Source organism: Numenius arquata, chromosome 9 (assembly GCF_964106895.1).
Source record: "Numenius arquata chromosome 9, bNumArq3.hap1.1, whole genome shotgun sequence".
Classification (NCBI taxonomy): Eukaryota; Metazoa; Chordata; class Aves; order Charadriiformes; family Scolopacidae; genus Numenius; species Numenius arquata.
Genome location: NC_133584.1, coordinates 14,543,162 through 14,563,849, shown reverse-complemented (window position 1 = coordinate 14,563,849; position 20,688 = coordinate 14,543,162). Strand labels below are relative to the sequence as shown.

Sequence of the window (20,688 nt, the reverse complement as noted above, 5' to 3'; positions counted from 1 at the left end):
GGCAGGGCAGCATGGGGATGGATGGATGGATGGATGGATGGATGGATGGATGGATGGACAGGGCAGCATGGGGATGGATGGATGGATGGATGGATGGATGGATGGATGGATGGGTGGACAGGGCAGCATGGGGGTGGACAGACAGACAGGCAGGGCAGCATGGGGATGGACAGAGGGATGGGAAGGGCAGGGTTGGGATAGATGGATGGATGGATGGATGGATGGGCAGGGCAGCATGGGGATGGACAGACAGACAGGCAGGGCAGCATGGGGATGGATAGAGGGATGGGCAGGGCAGGGTTGGAATGGATGGAAGGATGGACGGATGGATGGATGGATGGACGGATGGATGGATGGATGGACGGACAGGGCAGTGTGGGGGTGGAGAGGCAGGTGGGTAGGGCAGCAAGGGGATGGATGGATAGATGGATGGATGGATGGATGGATGGATGGATGGATGGATGGGTGGGTGGACTGGGCAGTGTAGGGGTGCACAGAGGGACATGAGTGTGTGTTGGTGTCCGGCTGGCCAGGGCAGCGTGTGGACAGGTGTTGGAAGGATGGTCCACGAGCACATGAAGCGATGGAGAGGCCGGCTGGGCACGGATGGCGCCGGGGCGGCCCGTCACGGGGGTGTCTGTCACCGTGGAGCCAGTCACGGTGGGGCCGTTGCCGTGTCGCCGCCCGGCGGCGGGCGCGGGGAGCGCGGTACCGCCCCGGAACCCGCCTGCCCGGAACGCTGCTCCGCGGGCGCGGGGCGCGGCGGAGGGTGCGGCGAGAGGGGAGGCGGAAGTGGGGCGGCCCCTTCCGGTTCAGGCGGCAGCATGGGCAAGAAGCGGAGCGCGGGGCTGGGCCGCTGCCTGCAGCGGCAGCGCGGCCTGGACCGCCGCGGCGCCTCCTCATGGGTAGGGCGGCGGGGCTAGGGCGGCGGGGCTGGGGGCGGCGGGAGGCCCGGGCTGACGGCGGTGTCTTGTCCCGGCAGCTGCACGCCAGCGAGGTGGGCGGCGAGCGCGGCCCGGAGCTGCAGTCGGCGGTTGAGCAGAGCCCGTTGGAGGAGTTCCTGGCCACGGCCGAGCTGGCCGGTACCCGCTTCGTGGCCGGTGAGGGGCCGGGACGGGTCCTGGGCTGCCGCTGTGCCTGGGGAGGGGCCCAGTGCCGTCCGGGGAGGGGGAAATCCCGGGGTTGGGGAGGGGGACCCGGGCGGGGACCGGGACCGGTTCTGGGGTGGGGGAGAGGGAGCGGCTCTGGGGCTGGCAGTGGGGTTGGCCGAGCAGGGGGGAGGGAATGGGGTCCTGAGCCAGGGCTGGGGGTCTGCAGGGATGGGGTGGGGTGGCAGGGGCCAGCAGGGCTGGTGACAGGCGGGGACAGGGACAGCTGGCTTTGTCTGACTGTCTCACTTTTCCTGCAAGAGCGCCTGAACATCCAGATCGTGTCACCCCAGAGCCGCACCGGCCTCCTCACGGCCCAGGAGGCCCAGCATGTCCAGCAGCTGCATGAGGAGAACCGGCAGTTCCTGCGCATCCCGCGGCGGTGAGTCCTGCAGGGCGAGGCGTGGATCCCTCTCTGCCGAGTGGGCTTAGCCCCACAGTGGCTGCAAGCCTGGGGACAGCCCTGTGCTATGCCAATACCCTGTTTTGGAGAAGCCACCACCTGGCCTGCACAAGCTTGGTGTAATCCATGGCACAGGTGCCTACCTGCCATGCGGGTGCTGCCAGCTCCACCCCGTCCTTCTTGATTGTGTTGGTTTCCTGGGCAAAGCCTGGTGCTGCTGGAGCTGGTGCATCCTGGAAATGTAGTAAGCCTTTCCAGAAGGCCAGGAAACCTAGTAAGCCTTTGCAGAGCTCTGTGCGTGGTAGACAGAAGAATGAGCTCCCCATCTTAAATGCCCTGCAAATCTTTGCTTGAAAAAGGAGCTTTGTGAGATCTAGTGTGCGTAGGATAGCATCCTCCCAGCTAGTGGAGTTTAGAGGGAACATGGAAAAAAGATGTGATTAAAGCTACTGAAAACAGGTGCATACATGTCTGAACTGAAACCATCTCAGTGTAGCTGGACGTGTGGTGCCAGTGTTCTTTGCGAATGTTTTTTGCAGTAATGTAACTGGTCTAGCTGCTGCTTCTGACTACTCACTCCAAAATGTGCTTGTCACAGGCCACATTGGGATAGGACAACCAGTGCGGAAGACTTGAAGCAAGCTGAGAGGGAGAGCTTTCTTGAATGGAGGCGCCAGCTTGCCCAGTGAGTATGCCACTTGTGCCTGGGTAAGTAGCTGGTGGCATCTGGAGACACAGGAAGCAGTGGGTTGTATTTATCCTTGCTGGACCTATAAAAGTAACGTCTTCTCAGTGGCTCTCTGTACTTCTTCTGGGAGGCTGGACAGCCCAGCCACAGTCCAGACGCGTTTTTGTGATGAGCTCTGCGTAGCTGTACGGTGTGCGCACATGTTCTTGTACTGATTGCAGCTAAAAGTCTTCAGGATGTAGCGTGGTGTTCTGCTCTTGCCTGTGAAGTGGAAGAGTGGTGAATGTGCCTTCTAAGAGCAACAGTGTTGCTCTGAACAGAGTGCAGTGCTGCCAGCCTGCGTACAGCAGCTTGTGCTGGTCCTGCGCTGCCTCTGCTGGGCTGGAGAGTTAGGTGGTGTCTGCTTACCCCCCTGTGAACCCACGCTTGCCCTGAGCAAAGTCCCTCAGGTTGTATAACAGGTTTGTCCCTAACAGGTTGTATAGAGCCATGTCAGGTACCATCCTCAAATTTGTTATGTTTTCCAGGTGGTACTCATTTTGAGTAATAACTACTGGCATTTGGGATAACTTCCCTGGTTTATTATTGTGGCTCTGAAATTTCACAGGCAGACTTTTGATGTGCTTTTTGCTCTTTCTGTCATTTACCAGTTCTCCATTGGCATGGTCAGGAGCCATTCTGTCATTGCTGAACCAGTGCCACTGACGCCAGTTTACCTGGACGCAAAACTAGCAGAAATAGTACCTGCTACCTGAGTCTGATTTGATAGCTGTCTCTGAAACTAAAGCCTCCTGGATCTAAGGAAGAACTGGTGGTGTGCTTATTGCCTGAAACGGGTCAATTAGGATGTCTTTCCTCTGTTTTGCTTAGCCTTGAAGAAGAAAAAAAGTTAATTCTAACCCCATTTGAACGAAACTTGGAATTTTGGCGTCAGCTTTGGAGAGTCATTGAAAGAAGGTAAAGAATATCACTTTCTGCTTTTTAAAAGCAATGTTTATGTGTTTTCCTGAATTGAAGCCTTTGAGTCAAGCTTTAAGTGTCTGAGCACAGCAAAAACAAGTACAGTTAATAATGTTTTGTTATCAGCACTGAAGTGATGTGGTTTTGAAGTGGAGGAGGGCAGCTGCTTAGCGGTGCGCGCTAGCTCTCAGCACTGCCATTCGGCAGAGGGTTCACTGAGGGTCTTTGAGTCTTCCAATGCTGCTGCTCTTGGCCTCTTCCAGTAACTCTGTGTGGGAGGCCTCTTTTGAGATTGTGTCTTTGAGGTCTTTCTCCCAAGATTAACCCTTTCCCCTCTTTCTCAGCCGCACAGCTGCAGCCTGATGTTCAGGGGGAGGAGGTAAGGGAAAACAACTAAATCACGCTGGGGAAGAAAGAGCCTCTTGGTCCTTGGCCTTTTGCCATGCAGAGAAATTGCAGCAGTGCACAAAAGACAACAGCTTGTCACATCACAGAAATAGCTTTGTTTGCTCTGCTGAGCTGTAATACAATAGGAGTGCTATCTGCTACCTTAATCTAACTGGGGCATTTAATTTCACTAGTAATTAAGTTTGAGATCATCTCGTCTGATTTTCCTAAAATTGAAAAATACTTCACCAGTGAGGTCATGGTGAGCTGGTCCTTTCACAGAAGTGGCTTTGTACTGGGTGCTGCTGGGTCTTTGGCTGGGAGCGAGCTGGGCTGGAGTATACCCCTACAGGGTATCGTGATGTGCAGTGTGAGTGTATTGTGTGTTTTGGAGTGGCTGGAATGTGTTATTAATGCCTTTTTGCTCTTGGAGCTTTTTATTTCATGTAGAGTCAGGATGCTGTCTCAGAATTGAACAGGAAAGTTGTCCAGTCCCTTACCTTGCCAGATAATTTGATCTGTTGTCAGCCTTTTCTTGTGTTTGCTTCAGACTAGCTCCCAGCAATGTGATTTAGTAACGTCTCTCTATCCCATCCCAGTACCATGGTGTCAGCTTTCTCTTGTATTGATCTTTGAATTGCTGTAACTGTTCAGTACCTCTTTGTACCCATGCAGCTTATTAAATGACTCCCTTGGGGGTTTTATTGATTTTTTTTTTTTTTTTTTTTTTATACGTAACCAACTGCCTAGTGAGGCTTGAAATTCTTCCATTCAGCCTGTGGTGTTCTGAAGCTGTCCTGAGTTAACAGAAATCCCTGTCAAACTAATAGAATCAATATCTGGCAACGAGTGTTTTAAATTACCTGCCTGGAGAAATTCTAGTGGAAGAGGGTGTACTTAAATTTTCCCCTTCCTTTTGAAGAAAGAAACATGGGTACCTCTGGTATTTGAAGGCAGTGCATTTAATTTGTGTCTTGCTCACATATGTGGTGGCAACCTGGTGTCTGGATTTGGAAGATGTTTCCTAAAAGCACACATGCAAGGCTTCGCTTGCATAGGGGAGCAACGTGTTTTACTGGAATCTAATTCTTTCGCTGTTCTGTACTTTGTGTGACAAGAAGAACGAAAAATAAATTTTAAATGTGCCTGACAGCAAACGCTTGGTATCTGTAAGTCATTTGTGGGAGATTTAGTACATCTTGCTCCATACAAAGGGGACAACAGTGTTCCAGAATATCTCACTATGTAGGAAAACCACCTCTTCTTCCTCTCTAGCCAGTCTGCTGCAGTTTGGGCATGAGAATAGACAGAAACAAAGTTATCACAGTTTTTAGTAACGTTCTAAAGGTCAGAATACCACTACTCTGGTTCTTGCCTGCTGGGTGTTTCTGAAGGGTAGATGGATTGGGGAAACTCACAAGCCTGTTTTCCCCTTGCTGGCTGTGCAGGAGAATTAGCCAAGAGAAGCACGCCACTGTACAGCAGGACTGGTGTGTGGCATGTGTGTGGCTCATTTGGGACATGTGGGATGCTGAGATACTGAGATTCAGTAAAGGTACTGAGTAGGATAATACAGTGAAAATCACTAAAATTCCAAACAAAACCTAAAAGTGAGTAATGTGCTGTGCCTTGCTGCTTTCTTTGAGGCAAGGTAAGAAAGAGTACTTTATGGGGCTTTGTTTTATTTTTGCAGTGATATTGTAGTCCAGATAGTAGATGCTAGAAACCCCCTTCTGTTTAGATGCCAAGATCTGGTAAGTAAACCACTTCCTTGAATGTTGTCTTCAATTTATTTCTTAGAGTTTATATGATATATTTCTTGTTTAACATGTTCCGCTACATTGAATCTGTTCTGCTGTTGTGCTGAACTGGATGTCTTAGTTATGCAAGTGTTCTGTCATCAAATTATTTTTCTCCAGTGTTTTTTTGATATTTCACGTAGAGTGTTGTCGATTTAGAGGCAGTTCTGCAGACGTTATTGCAGTTATTACATTGCTCATCATTACCCACTAAACGTGTCTGCACTTAAAGGAATCGTTCTGTTTAAAAGCAAAGTGGAATAAAAATGGATGAGGATTGCTGCGCTGAAAGTGAAGGATCAAAAATTATTGAAGTGACAACTTTGTAATGATAGACTGCACCTGTGAGATACGAAATTAATGAAATAGTTGATCTTAGGAGTTTTGCTGTGAGGTGCTGATTAATATCTTGTCGTAGCTCTAAGCAGACACAGTGTTGGCACATGTGGCCGGAAACAACCTGTATTGCAGTAGTTGCATGCTCCAATTTGTTCTTGTAGCTGTCTGCTAAACACCAGTTCCATCTAGCGCAGGGGATGGTGAATTTAGCTATAGTTGTGTGGAGCTGGATGGGGTAACTTGTCTTGCTGCTCTTATATCTCCTTGGGGGGAGGACGAACTGATCCTTCTCTTGTTTTCATCAGGAAAGTTACGTTAAGGAAGTCAGCAATGACAAGGAGAACATGATCCTGATAAACAAAGCAGATTTGCTGAGTGAGGAGCAGCGGGCTGCTTGGGCACGGTTCTTTGAGAAAGAAGGTGTTAAGGTGGTGTTCTGGTCAGCTTTGGCAGAGTGCAGACGGCTGTCCGGAGAAGAAAAGGTACTGTAGATGACCAGTTCCAACTGGGTATGTGATGGCTGCCTCCGATAACTTGCTTTGCAGTTATGCTTGTGGTATACCTGAGCACCTTTCTAGGAAAGGCAACGTCCTTTTCTCAGGGAAGAGTTATTCTAAGGGCCTGTGCAGCTGTAGAACAGAGACAAAAGTGAGGAGAGTGAAATGGTGAACAAAGTGGTACACCCTTCAGTCACCATTTGTAGTGATTGCAATTTCTCTTTCAATGTTAATGACTCGATAAATAATACTGAACTGGAATGTAAATTTGTTCCTTGAGGCTGCTGATGAATAGCTACAGAAACAGCCCTCGTAGGTCTGTTTGCAGACTCTTAACCTGTTGAAAGAATTGGAATCCTTTCCAAGAGGGATGCTGTGAGGGACATGGTTATCTGTGCAGAGGATTTTTCTCTCCCATTCTGCCCAGTGGAACAAACTCTGCTGCTTCCTCACATTACGTGTTACCAATAAATCCCACTTTCAGGTTTTACTACCTTCATCTGTTACAGCCATCACTATTGAGCTATGGAATATCCCACATCTCTTTTCAAAAATACCTAATCTGTTCAGCTGATTCACAGTTTTAGGATAAAATGTTTTTACAGATTGATTTAAAAGTGAGACTGGAAGTGTTAAGTCTGTTTTCTTTTCTGGAAAGAAAATTCAACATACTGTTGTTATGAAAAGGTCTTTCTTACATTCATTCCTGTTACTAGGAACACTTGATAACTTAAAAAAAATATTTCCTGCGCTGTGCTGCTGCTGTGTGTGAGGATGTTGTGGGTGTTTGCATGTTCACATTTGTGCTTCTGGAGAGAAACCTCTAACAACTCCACAATGAAGCTAACAATCCCTCTTGAAATAACTTTTGTCATTCTCCTAAAACAGGTTAGTTGTTTCTACATCGCACTTAAGACCCCTAAAAAAACTGTGTGATATAAGGAGTGAATTGTCAGTCCTTGGGATCTGGCAAATGAAAAGATTGGTGACCGTGCTGCAGCAGCTGCAGTCAACAGCAAAGCTTACTGTTGTCTTTACATTTCACCTGTGAAATAACTGTTCACGCAGGAGCCAGACGCTGAAGACGTAGCAGAGGATCTGAGTCATTCTGAGGATGAAAGCTCCAGTCAAGAAGAAGAAGGTGATGACACGATACAAGATAGTGCAGAAAGCTCATCCATGGGCAATGCTTCACAAACTGTAAACCAAGTTCTGGTTAGTGATGATGACAGTAATGATGAATATGAAGACTGTGAAGATGATGAAGAGGAGGAGGCCTGGCAAACCTGTTCTGAAGATGAAGGTGGGGACAAAGTAAATGCTGTTGCCCCAGAGAGGATGGAAAGCAGGACTGATGGTTCTGCAGTGCAGCATGTGATGCAGGAGCAGCACAGGAACGTTAGAAACTTCAGCCATCTGGTACAGAGAAATGAGCTGCTGGAGATATTCAAAACCATGCACAATGGACCAAGGGTGAAGGATGGGGAAGTAAATGTGGGGCTGGTAAGTTGGACTTAAATAGAACTTGCCTAATCTAAATTTTAATTCCGTGTTTTCCATAGGAGAAATTAATCCTGGAGCCTGGCTTCTTATAAGGGTTAAAAAAGAAAACTAGCAAGCACAAATCACTGAGGGTTTTATGCAAAAATTAATTCTGAAGTTCCTGGAGCTCAGTGTTCCCCACTGCTTGCCTTATTTTTTTTAGTACATCTTATTAAAGTACTTCTGTGTCTGAGCTCTGCCAGTCATTTGGCATCGCCCTGCCTGATGTCACTGTTACCATTCCACTTCCATGTCATCTAGGTGGGTTACCCTAACGTTGGCAAAAGTTCGACCATCAACACAATCCTGGGAAATAAGAAGGTGTCAGTGTCTGCTACACCGGGCCGTACAAAACACTTTCAGGTATTGCTAACAAAGAGCATTGATCTATTATCTTTTTTTTTCCCACCTAGTGGAAAAGTGCTTCATTATGAACTAGTTGCAACTATATGGACTTAGAGTTCTCTGCCAACCTGAACTCTGCTCTGCAGAATAGATTGGAGAGGGGTGGGCTTCTGATACATATATAGTTTTGGAACTTTAGTTCTTGCTTCCAAACTCTTGCTACAGTTTGAGAGTTGCTCAAGAGAGCTTCTGTGCAATGGGAGATATTTTCCATCTCCTGATTTTGCTTGCAAGCAAAAGTAGCTTGTCCCTGCTTTTTTTCAATGCTAGTCATGAGGAGAGAACCTCTGAATAGCTTAAGGTCAAGCTTTCAAACAATCCTTCTTGCCCACAGTCATTGCTGTGAATAAGTCCAGTTACGCTACTGTTTTCATATTGATCAACTCTTAATTTTGAGGTAGCAACTCCAATGCTATAATGAGCATTGTAGGATTTGTACTTCTGCAATCTCCTACCTCTTTCAAAACCTCCAACACAGTTAAAGGTTTCTGGAGTAATTTCTTCTCTCCCATCAGATTGGAGAGCTGAAGATCTTGCTGCCCCCATCTGGACAGTTTATTAATGAACCTTGGAAGTGCTGCTGTCTTCCACATCAGATTTCCTTAATTCATAGTCTGGGACCAGCAGGGCAGATGTCTGTGTTAGCAGAATTTCTGCTTATTCTCATTTGTGTCCTTGTTTCATCTGTGCATTTGATTTTATTTTTTTTTTGTTCCTTTTTCCTCCATGGACACTGACTTGCCTTGGGGAACTCATCGGTTATTTATTGTGTAGACCCTGTATGTGGAGCCTGGCCTGTGCCTCTGTGATTGTCCTGGTCTGGTGATGCCATCTTTCATCTCTACTAAGGCAGAAATGATTTGTTCTGGAATTCTGCCTATAGACCAGATGAGGGACCATGTCCCACCCATTTCTCTAATATCCTTTGCATGGGGTTTGTGAGAATGTCTGCAGTGCTGCATCTGGATTATGCACTGTAGCATGTTCCAGCCTTGCTAGGGGCAGATGTGCTCACACGTTGAGGGCGGTGGGGTGCACACTGGATAAAACAGCCCCACTGTGTTGGTCTTGCCCCATCTCATTTCAAGTTTATCTTGTTGTCAGGCTTGTATTGGTTTTCTGGTTTTCAGAAAAAATCAAAAATTCATTCTTAATGTGTGCTCTTGGAGTGACTAGGGCAAGATTGCTTGTGTAGCTGAAAATCACCAGGTGGTTTCCTTCACTAGCTTACGTTTGCCAGCATATCCCACGAAACATTTTGGAAGCAACCTATGGAATAAATATCATAAGGCCAAGGGAAGATGAGGATCCAGATCGAACGCCAACAGCAGAAGAGCTGCTAACAGCATACGGATGTGAGTGGTGATCCCTTTAAAACCTATCGCCTAAGCTGTGTGCGTGGTTCTGAATGTGGCCTCAGGAGACCTCTTTTAAAGTTCAGCCCGACTCAGGTTTGTCATGCGTTGAACCTCCCTGTTAGGACTTGCCTTCCTCTCAGGAAGGGCCTTTGGTAACAGCTAATCTCGTGTGTGTGTTGCAGTGGTGCTTTGCCAGTTTCATCCGACAGATGTAGTGATTGTGTTGAGGATGTTGGTGAAATGCTGTGCCAGTGTAGTGTGTTGTGATGCTCTCATCCTTCCACATACCTCCCATCAACTGTGTCTTGAATTAGATTTTTGAAGAATGCAGTGAAGGTTTATCTGCCTCATCTGATTCTCTGATGCAGTTAATCTTCTCTGGCCTTAAAACAAAAATAAAAAACCAGCATGTTTTCTGGTGGTAGGGAAATGTCAGCTCTCATAACTCCTTTCAGGTTAGGATGCTTCTGCAGCCCCCCTACGCCAGTGTTCCCCTTTCCTCCCTGCATTCCACAACAGAACACTCTTTAAGGGAGGTTTTTTTGGAGAGAGGATACAAATGTGCAATTAGGCAGCAGAGAAGAACGTGCTAATGCTCTTGTTGTACTGACAGAAAATATACTTTGGATTTGTCTTCCAGATATGAGAGGCTTTATGACATCTCATGGACAGCCAGACCAGCCCAGATCAGCTCGATATGTGTTAAAAGACTATGTCAGTGTAAGTGCTTCCTACATCTGGGTTTTCTTTCCTGCTAGGAGGGGAATTGAAGGTTTCACTGGAGCAGGAAGGAGGATAATAAAATGAATTCTATTTCTCTGGATAAAATGAGCATATATTAAAATACTCTAAATTAGGTTGGTTTTATGTTTTAAAGGAATAAACGAAATTTCTCCTGCTGCTTACTCTTAAAAAGATGATTGCTTAAAAATAAGCAATTATTAGCTAAACAAATTAGCATATGTCTAAAACATGCAGCAGATATTCAGGAAACAGACTCATTTTGTTTAGTTGGATCAGTATTTGGTGCTAAGGATTACAGTTACAAGTGCTGTAATACTGCACGCTTCTACAGCACCTCTCTGCAACTTGCTGTTGAGTATTTCTTAATAGGGTCCTGGGGTACTCCTGAGAGTTTTGCACTGTATTGTTTGCAGCTGGAAATGGTGCTTTGAAGTAGAGGTACAATGGTGCTTTATAATCAAGCCAGTTGTTGCTTTGGAGGAGAAATCAAGCGTACTAATAGTTTTTCTGCCAATGTGAGCCCCTGGGCTTCCAGGGCCCTACTTTAGCTTTGGAGTTGTTTTCTTTCTTCTCTGGGTCTCTCTCTGAGGTTTTTTTGGTAAAAAACATATCTCATTGCTTTCACAGGGGAAGCTGTTGTATTGCCACCCACCTCCTGGCGTTGACCCAAATGATTTTCAGCACCAGCATCAAAGATGCCCAGAGAGCAGAACCATGCAGGCCATTGGACAGGTGAAGCCTGAGAAGAACACCAAAGCAAAACAAATTGAAAATGTGGTGGACAAAACATTTTTCCACCAGGTAAATTCTGGAGGAGATTTATCCTGGAGGAGATTATTCTGGGACTTCTTACAGCAGCACTGGTGTGTCATAGTTATCAGGAAAAATAGCTTTGAGGATGGAGAGGTGCTGGGTTGTGTTAATGGTGTTAGATGCCATTGGCGTTTGCACATAATTTCTATCCAAGAGTGCTCTGTTCTTTTTTATTACCTCCTAAATCACTGGGAATGTCCTAGGTGACTGAAAGATTGCTGGTGAGGTGTGCTTAGTTGATTTATTAAAAGGTCAGTGGGGCGACCCTCATCATTATGGGCCCAACAACAATCTTGAGCAAACAGGAGAGTGACTGGGAGGAAAGACAAGGAAGGAGGGTGGTGTGACACAGCAACCAATCAGGAACATGGTTTTGGACTGACAGGTCCTTCAGACTAACTTTCCTTTCTTGAGATGACATGTTTAGGGGTCAGGATAAGCTTCTTTAAGACAATTGATTTAGTACTACATGATTGTTTTGACTCAGAACCTGAAGAACACACAAACCGATTTAAAATCTAATAGAGAAATCTCAAAATGAAGTGGAAAATGGGAATTTTTCTTAGGTGTTAGGTCCCACAGAGATCTGTTTTGTCCCTATACTACTGGAAAAAAAAACTAGTGGTGACTCATAATGAAATGTCAAATCTGTAACTGATTAAGTCTGCACACCTGACAAAGATGAGAACAAGGTGTTTAGCAGAGAAGAGGATGGGTCACAGACAGCATGATCCATTCTGCTTGGTTAGCTGGATATGAGCAGTATTTGTTTCGGCACAGCTAAAGATAATCACACATTTTGAAAACAAGAACTCGGGCTCTTTTCAAAAAAGCAGTGAGCTGTTTCAGAAAACTATGACCTGAAAAGAATTTTTGGGATTACCAGACTCTTCCTCTGGCTGCCTGAAGTGCTGGCACGAGCTGTGAGCTCCGGCAGTGCTACCCACGCTCCAGACTTGAGCAAGTTGTTTTAGTCTCTGGCTTTCACAGACGCCAGATTTATTTGTAAAGACAATTTGTTGTGTGCAAAGCAGAGACTGTGGGAATCAATCCTAGTGCCATAGCTAATGCCTGGCAGGGCTCAGTGTCTCGTCCGTGCCTCTGCTTGCAGTTGTAGACCTGGCGCAGCGGGGCATGGCTGCAGACACAACTGGGGTGTGCTGGCAGGCTTTGACTCAGCTCTGTGGTGTGACCTTTCCTGCAGCTCTGGAGCTGGGAGCTGAGTGGGTCTTGATGGGTTTGAGCTTGCCTGTGTCTGGTCTTATTGACATATCAGGGTTCCTTCTTGTTAAATATCTTCTCATCAGTCACTGGTGATTATGTCTCCTCTTCACAGGAGAACGTTCGCGCCCTGGTGAAAGGGGTCCGGGCTGCAATGGGATACCGGCCCGGCAGCGGTCTTGTACCTGTGACTACGTCCAATCCTGGGAATGTGGTAGGAAAGCCTTGGAAAAAACACGGAAACAGGAACAAGAAGGAGAAAATTCGCAGGATCACTAAGCACCTGGAGGCTTAGCTGTGGCAGCAGTATCTGGCCTTTCCAGGGCAGGGATTGCATTGTCCTGCAGGCCTGAACTGGAGGGGTAACAAGGATAAGTGGGCATTGCTTGCCCGCCTGGGAGCTCCATGCTATGGATTGCCCTCTGCACGGGATAAGATTGGTGTCCGATAGTTGGAGCTCATCCCTTCTGAGAACAAAAGAGACCTGGCCGTTCCTGTTATCTGGAAACCAGCCCAGACGTTTGACTGCTGCTGAAATGTCCTTTCAATGGGAGCAGATGGAGCCATGTGGGAATGGTTTTTCTTTCCATAAAGGATGTATTTTTATAGCTATTGAGATCAAAGCAGCCCTGTAAAACTGACTAAAATACTTAACAGTTGAATCTCAATGAGTGATGTTTGTTAGATTTTGAGACGCTATTGCTCATCTCCTTTTTCCTTTTTTTTTTTTTTTTTTTTAAAAAAAGGCTTGTTTGTTGATTTGACAGAACACTTCAGTGTGTTGAAAATGAGGTGAAAGGATCCTTATTGCCCCCTTCCTTCTCTGCTGTATCAGCCCTATTCCGTAGAATCAGTACTGAAACCACTCATCTTCCCAGCTTAGGCCAGAGCAGAGGAAGGAAAGCCACACTGTGCAAGGAAAATACTGCTTTTATGTCCTTCACACTGAGCTGGTATCAGTTGTTTTTCTGTGTGACCTCCCATTGGTATTTTAAAACTCTAGCTCCATGTGACTGGCCAAAAATCTGGTGCTAATTTGTCCTTAAACATACTTGAGATTTTACTTCCTATGTGGTGTCATGTTCTGTCTCACTGACCCTGTTAGCCATTGACCTAGTCGCAGAAGTGTCATAATAGCAGATTTTAATGTGTGCATTAATATTTGATGGTAAAAAACCTGTACTTACTTGGGGTCAGACTTAAGTGAGATTTATTCCTTGATTGCACTGTGGAGAAAATGTGCACTTGGTCAGTGCTCTTCATTCCTATGTAGCACAGGGAGTAATGATAGGACTGGAAAGGCTTGCAAAGACAAAACGTGCTTTATTTTTTAGGTGGTGAAGCAGAGTAGCAGAGGACGCTGGTCTCCGATACTAAAAAAGGGATTGCTGTCTTGTAATTTTGTACTTTCCAGGCCTTGAGTGTGGATGGAGAGATGAAAGCAACTGCTGAGCAAAGCCTCAGCAGATGTGGGGCAGGCAACCAAGCTGGTTTTGCCTTTGTGACCCTTTGCTTGTCCTGTACAGCTAATTTACACTGTGTATGCAGAGTGTCCCCTGACAGCAGAGCTCTCGGCTTCTGCTTCCCTTGGAGTCCCTGCTCTCAAGTTCTTGATTACATCACTGGAGGGAAGGTATTTCCCTGCCACTTGTAAAACTAAAGCATAATTGCACTGAATGAATATGATCAATGGTATTTTAAGTCAGTGTACCATAGCAGAAAGTAGATTCTCAGGAGATACTATTTAATCTGGTTCTCTTGGAGAAGATGATTTTTGCCTTTGTTTCCTGAAAAGGCTGTGCCCTAGCCAAATCTGTCTCTGATCAGATTTTCCCACCCTCTTTGGAGGGATAGTTTCTGCTTTTGTCCCTTATAATACTTTAGGGACCTGCTTGCTCGGAAATACCCATTTCTTTTTGTTCTGTCTTATGTGAAGCTATTATCTCTCAAATTACCTGTCAAATTGAAGTTGAGGGTATGTTTTATTGAAGTTCTAAAGTATTTTTTTTCTATTCTGTTTCTCTCTTTTCAAAGCATTTTGACTTCTTAGTTCTTGTTGCACGTACCTGAGTTTTGTTTTGTATTCTCAGCCCTTTCCTGCCAGCTGGGTCTCCAGGAGCCTCCTTGCTGGACAGGCTGCATCCTGGTGTAGACCCTTCCAAACCTGGTGAATGACAGCAATCCCTAGGGCCTGAGGCTTGAGGCGACTCTGCTTGTTGCTTGCAGGAACTTCTAGCCACGAGACCTGCCAAACCACTTGCAGTGTTTGCGTGAGTGAATGGAGGATAATGTAAATACGACGGAGCAAATAATGTTTGCTCAGGTTTGTTAAATGCAAACTGCGCCTTGCTGTTCTAAAGGACTCTTGCCTTGATAGAAGGAGGACCATAAATGAGAGCTGTGGACCCAAAGGCTTGTTACTATTTTATGCTGCTATTGAACGGTGGACAAACTGGGCAATAGGGGAGGACCGTGGTTAAATTAATGCTTTCCTGTGGTGGTTTGGTCTGTTGAACCACATCTACCCTGCCCTGCCCCAGCTGGGGAATGCTGGCTGGGCTGTGACAGCTCTGTGCAGCGCACAGGAGCAGCTGGCAGGCGTGGGACAACGTGGGGATCGCGCTGCTGGCAGGAGCTGGCACAAAGGAGACCTTGTGCTCTGCCCTGGCCACCTGCTGAGCAAGTCTCTCGGCTGCTCTGGTGGTTTTTCCACAGAAGACAACTTTCCATTCCTGAGAGCTGTTTTCTTAAAGCGCCTTGTGCGTGTAGAGGGAGCGGGTGGGCTGCAGCCGGCTGCAGTCTGTTCCTTGGGATCCGCAGCACTTTCAGCACCCCAGGGGGTGTTTTCCTGGCTGATGTTGTTACCTGCTGCACTGACTCCTGCAGCAGAAACGCAGAGCTGATTTGGGAATATGGTTTGAAGCTGAACTTCGCTTTTACCGTATCGTGTACTTGCATCATGAACTACAATTCTCCTCACTGCAGGGCAGGAGCTGGAGCTGCTAGGGCTCTTCTGCCTAGTTTAGGGAGCCCTACTCCAGCCTGGAGTCCGCTCCCAGCAGCGCGTGGTGCCTTCTACCCCCGGGGAGCTGCTGTACCATGGGTGGAGGTGGTGCTGGGTGCCACACCTGCAAGGCGTGTGGTGGCACTCCCTGCCCAGGGACACTTGGAGCCAGCCATGCTGGGGACACTGGCCATGGGGCACAGTGACTCCGCTGCCTGGCCAGCAGCTTGCCTGGCTGGGGAGCCGGGCTGCATGTCCTGGGGGCTCTGGATGCTGGCCGCGCTGTGCTGGATCGCTGCCCGCTCCCTGTAACTCCCTGGGGCTGGGCTGCGGGAGGCTGTGGGGCTGCTCTGCTCCGACATCCTGCAGTGCCCGACGTGGCTGAAGCAGCTTGTCCCTCTGCCCTAGGCTGTTCTGCGGGTGCCCGAGGCAGGGCCGGCAGCAGGTGTCTCTCCTTTGCCTCCTGTACAGCTTCCTGGGCCACGTCTGCAGCACAGTTGGAGCACTGCTGGCCAGCCAGCTCGGCATCCAGGTGGGCAAGGCTCCCTGTGGTGGTGGTGGGGGACCAGAGGCGCTGCTCTGCTGCCCTGGGGTGCTGGGCCTGGAGGGGGAGGATTTTGGCAGCCTAGCTGAAGACAGCATGGCAAATGCAGCCCCTCACCTGGGGGCCTGTGAGCTGCTGCCCGAGGGTTTGCATTTCAGGGAGGTTCAGATGTGTCTTTCCCCAGATCCTCACGGGCGCCTATATGGCCATGGCTGACATCATCCGCTTCCTGCTCACCATCTTTCCCCCGTGCCCACCTGAGTCCCAGAAAACAGCAGGTTTGTGCGGGGATACCCCTCCTTGCTACCAGCACAGGTTGGCAGCAGCCTGGTCTGAGCTGAGGGCTTCGGGGAGCACCACATATTTCTGGCTGGGCAGCCCGGCGTGGGCACCTTGGGGACAGCAGCACCTGGTGTAGCAGCGTGGCACCCTGGGCGAGCAGGGGATGGCTGGGTGGCCCCCAGGGTGGGTGAGGAATGGGGGACTTGGTGCAGCCCACAAGGGTGGTATGGGGCAAAACCTGTGCCTGAAAGTGAGCCCGTGTCCCATGCAGGTCCACCACGGCAGAGGAGGAGAAGAAGGAGGCAGTGGCTGCAGGGTGGTCTGCTCGTCCTTGCTCTGCCCCTGTCCATGGGTGCTGGCAGGTCTCTGCTGACCCCTAGCCCCCAGCTCTCCCTGGAGCGGCCGGAGGGAGCCCAGCGGAGGCTGCTCGGGGCAGTGTTGGAGGTGAGATGCCCCCTACTCATCCCCCCAGGGCCAGGTGGGCAGTGGGCAGAGCCTGGACAAGCACAGGCTGCTGCTGGGCTCTGAGCACCAGGGGGTTCTGTTCTGTTGCATTTTACCACTCCTGGCATCACCCAATCTTGGTTTGTGTCCCTGGGGTGCCTGAGGCTGGTCCAGGGGTGCTCTTTGGTCCCCCAGTGGTTGGGGTCAGTAGAGGCAGCCCCCGCACATGATGGCTCTTCTGGGCAGGCTGGGATCATCAGAGGATCTGGAGCAGCTGGTGGGGGTGGTGGGGACAGGGGTCCTGCTGGGAGGTGTGCGCTGGGCTCTCTCCAGACCCCTTCTCTGGGGAGGTTGTGATGGAGGTGTTCCCCTACCTCCCCTGTTTCTTCTCCCTCCCTCAGGACAACAGGGAAGTTCTGGGCTTTGTCCTGGGACTGCTGTCTGCCCTTGTTGCCCTCACGGCCAGGATCCCCACACTCTCCAGAGCAGTAAGTATCTCCCTGGCATGGCTGCCCTTGTGCCCCCCAGCCCCAGGCAGGGCTCCCCAGTCATGCCGGTGACTCCTGCAGCCCATTGCAAAAGCCCTGGGGGAGCTGCAGGGTGCCCTTCCCTGCTGTTTGATCCTCAGGGCAGTTGCAGGGTTCGGCGCTGCAGCCCCCCTCACAGCAGGGTGTAAGGGTCCCCATGTCAGCTGCAGTGATGTCCCCAGCTGGGGACAGGATCTGTGGCTCCAAAGCAGGCTCTGGATGGCTCAGTGCAGGGGGAAGCCATGCCCATGGAGGCGGCTGTGGGCCACCCTCTGCTCGGCCACAGCCGGGGCCCTCTATGCAGCAGCGATTGTCACCCATGACCAGCAGCCTGCGCACGTCCTGAGGGCCCTGCCCTGGCTCCTCATCGCCCTGGGCTCAGCTGCGCTGGACGTGGCCGTATCCTTTCCCAGCTCCTCTCCCAGGGCTCTCGGCTGGGGCATGGTTCCTCTCCTGGTCCCGGTGCCAGGGCTGTGGGATTGGTGTGAGGAGGGGGCTCCACTGTTACTATAGAAATACCCTTAATGGGGGCTCAGCTCCTGTTCATTGCCTGCACGACCAAGAGCCAGAGGAGCCAGCGGTCTGTACCGGAGGTCCCTGATGCCTGGGCTCCCCTGGCTGGAGAGGAAGATGATGGAGGAGCAGAGGAAGAAGAGGTTTTTTCTTTCCTCCCTCTCTAATTGAAGGGCAGGAAGGAGAGCTGCCCTCTTTGGTAGCACTACTGCTCTGCCTCCCCAGGGGAGGGTGGGGGGATGTTGGGGGCTGGGGCCCCATGGAGGAGGGGTATGGAGCGTCAGCATACTGCAGGGCATGGCTGGCACCGGGAACATCACACTTACCACAGGACCACGTACATTTTCCTACTATGCTGGCCTGGGAGCAGCTTGGCACTGGTGTGCCACTCCTGGATGCTCCCCCAGCCCCAGTGTAAGGGGGGAGGCTAGGGGGGCCCCTTGTCCCCCTGCTCCCTCTGGGAGGTGGGAAGGACCTGGCTGCAGGATCTGGATGTGCCAGCTCAGCACAGTCGTGCACCCACCCAGGTTCCCAGTTCATGGTGTGGCTGGAGCAACACTACCATTGGATGTGGATGGGTGCTGTGCCCCGTGGTGTGGGCTGCGGTGTGGGCGCAGCTCTCCTGGTTGTAGCCAACATGGCTTGCTCTCCTTTGCAGGCTGCAAACTGGGTCCCGCTTCACATGTTTCCAAAACCCAGGTCTGGGCCCAGGATGGTGGCCACCAGCCACTCCTTAGACCTGATGATCAGGCTGGTGCAGCAGGTGAGAGGCTGCCGGGGCTGGGGTAGGATCCGGGGGAGTTAAGGGTGCTCTCGTCCCTCTGGCAGGGAATGGGCTCTCTGCAGACGGCTATGGGGTGTGTGCCCAGATTTGTGGTGAGAGGAGGGGATGCATCTGCTCTGCTGTCCCGCACAGCATGGAGGGGCAAGCAGCTTGCAGATGGTGTTGCAGTGTGAGCCCCGAGGTGCTGTGCAGGTACCAGGGCTGCTGGGTTTTGATGCTCTCCCCAGTGATGTCTCCCTTTGATGTCCTCCTCTTGCTTTCTGTCCCCGCTCAGACTGGTCATGGTGTGGCGAGGCTGCCTGGGGACACGCAGATGGATGCAGCAGGCCCCATGCCACCTCAGCTGCCTGTCTGCCCCTCGCTCCTGGCCCTGCACCCTGGGCTCTCACCATCTGGGTCCTCCGATGCCACCTCCATCAACTCGGAGCTTGAGGTCAGTGCCTGCTCCTGGCTCCTTAAGTGCTGTTTCTTCTCCCCTGGGGCTCTGCCCTGCTGCAGCATGTACATTAAGGCATCCACCCCATATGGTCACAACCCTGGTGCCAGAGACAGGTCTAGAGCTCTATTAGGACAGGTCCATCCCAGAGCCATGCCCAGGACGGTGCCAAGGTGCATAGGCTGCTCTGCATAGCAGAGCTCAGAAGAGGAATGTGGAGATTAACTTGTTCTGTCAAGGTCTGGGTGAACCACCACAGCCTCTCTGCATCCCTTTGCGCAAGTGTGCCAGCATCACTCGCAGCCTCGCCTGCCCACCTGTGGAGTCCTCATCTATGTCCACTCCTGAAAAGGCTGGAGCCAGGTTTCCAGGCTTTCCCAGGCTCACTCAAAGGTCTTCACACTCAGAGCTGTAGCTGATGTGGTCCTGCAGAGAAGCTGCTGTGAAATGAGGGGATTTCACAGGGCTCCTCTTGGTGGTATTATTTGCCCTTCTCGTCTGCCTATTAGTTAGTGGAGTTTTATTATCAGGAGAGTGGCAAGACTTGTACCTTTTCAAAGCTTACCTGGTAGTCTTGTTTAGTTTCTCCTAAGGGCCTTTTCCACTCAGGTGGCTGCTGTTGCCTGCAAGAGGGTTTCAGTGCAAGTCACCCTGGTGCAACACTGGCCCTAGTTCTGCCCTGGCGGTCCAGAAGGCTGGGGCTGTCCTTCACACATAGGGTTGCTGTTGCATGTCAGAGCTGCTGCCTAGGCCATCCATCAACTAGAAAGTATGCTTTGCAGAGTCTGTTTTGGGGAGAGAGTGGTATCTCGTGGATGAGAGGCTCAACATGAGCCGGCAGTGTGCACTGGCAGCCCAGAAAGCCAACTGCATCCTGGGCTGCATCAAAAGAAGCGTGACCAGCAGGTCGTGGGAGGTGATTGTACCCCTCTACTCTGCACTCGTGAGACCCCACCTGGAGTACCGTGTCCAGCTCTGGAGTCCTCAACATAGAAAGGACATGGACCTGTTGGAACGGGTCCAGCAGAGGCCCACGAAGATGATCAGAGGGATGGAGCACCTCTCCTATGAAGACAGGCTGAGAGAGCTGGGTTTGTTCAGCCTGGAGAAGAGAAGGCTCCGGGGAGACCTTATAGCAGCCTTCCAATATATGAAGGGAGCCTATGGGAGAGCCGGAGAGGGACTCTTCGTCAGGAAATGTAGTGACAGGACAAGGGGTAACGGTTTTAAATTGGAAGAGGGGAGATTTAGATTAGATAACAGAAAGAAATTCTTTACTGTGAGGGTGGTGAGGCACTGGCACAGGTTGCCCAGGGAAGTTGTGGATGCCCCATCCCTGGAAGTGTTCAAGGCCAGGCTGGATGGGGCTTTGAGCAACCTGGTCTAGTGAGAGGTGTTCCTGCCCATGGCAGGGGGGTTGGAACTTGATGATCTTTAAGGTCCCTTCCAACTCTAACTATTCTGTGATTCTATGATCTTTTACTCTGTCCCTGAAGACGGAAGCATCATGAGTGAGCATGGTGGGTGTCTTTGATCTTTTCCTGATGTCTCAGCCCAAGGATGGGTGGGATGATGACTTTGGCGCTGGGGAGTCCTGCAGTGAGGGACTGCTGTGTGAGCATCTCGCCAGCTTTCTGCAGTCACCATCTGGTCCAAAACTGTTTCGTTATATCTCTGGAGTAGGCTGAAATCCTCCTCTCCTGCCGTTAGGGGCCGGCCTTTCCAAGGCAGAAGGAGAGCAGCCCTGGCCCCGCAGGCGGGTGTCCCCAGCGCAGCAGTAAGGTGGTCAAGAGGACCATGGTGGGAAAAGTGGCTTGTGCCCTGGCAAGAGAGGCCCTGGACCCAGCTCC

At 50.2% G+C, this 20,688-nt stretch overlaps 1 protein-coding gene across 1 annotated transcript; it reads left to right on the top strand.

Annotated features, from left to right (window-relative positions):
- The first annotated feature begins 812 nt into the window (after positions 1-812).
- On the top strand, positions 813-12,970 carry LSG1 (large 60S subunit nuclear export GTPase 1). Its single transcript, XM_074153651.1, has 14 exons — positions 813-905; positions 983-1,100; positions 1,410-1,530; positions 2,150-2,236; positions 3,110-3,196; positions 5,280-5,340; positions 6,030-6,206; positions 7,290-7,724; positions 8,025-8,126; positions 8,943-9,086; positions 9,400-9,523; positions 10,167-10,246; positions 10,898-11,071; positions 12,420-12,970. Exons 1-14 carry the CDS (start codon positions 825-827, stop codon positions 12,597-12,599), a joined length of 1,971 nt encoding a protein of 656 aa, XP_074009752.1. The 5' UTR covers positions 813-824; the 3' UTR covers positions 12,600-12,970.
- The last annotated feature ends 7,718 nt before the right edge of the window (positions 12,971-20,688 follow it).

What these genes read in the sequence shown, in the direction of transcription:
- LSG1 (XM_074153651.1), top strand. Translation starts at nt 825, where the DNA reads ATGGGCAAGAAGCGGAGCGCGGGGCTGGGCCGCTGCCTGCAGCGGCAG. An exon ending in TGGAGAGTCATTGAAAGAAG is followed by an intron (nt 3,197 to 5,279) that starts GTAAAGAATATC and finishes TTATTTTTGCAG; the next exon opens with TGATATTGTAGTCCAGATAG. An exon ending in TGTTTAGATGCCAAGATCTG is followed by an intron (nt 5,341 to 6,029) that starts GTAAGTAAACCA and finishes TGTTTTCATCAG; the next exon opens with GAAAGTTACGTTAAGGAAGT.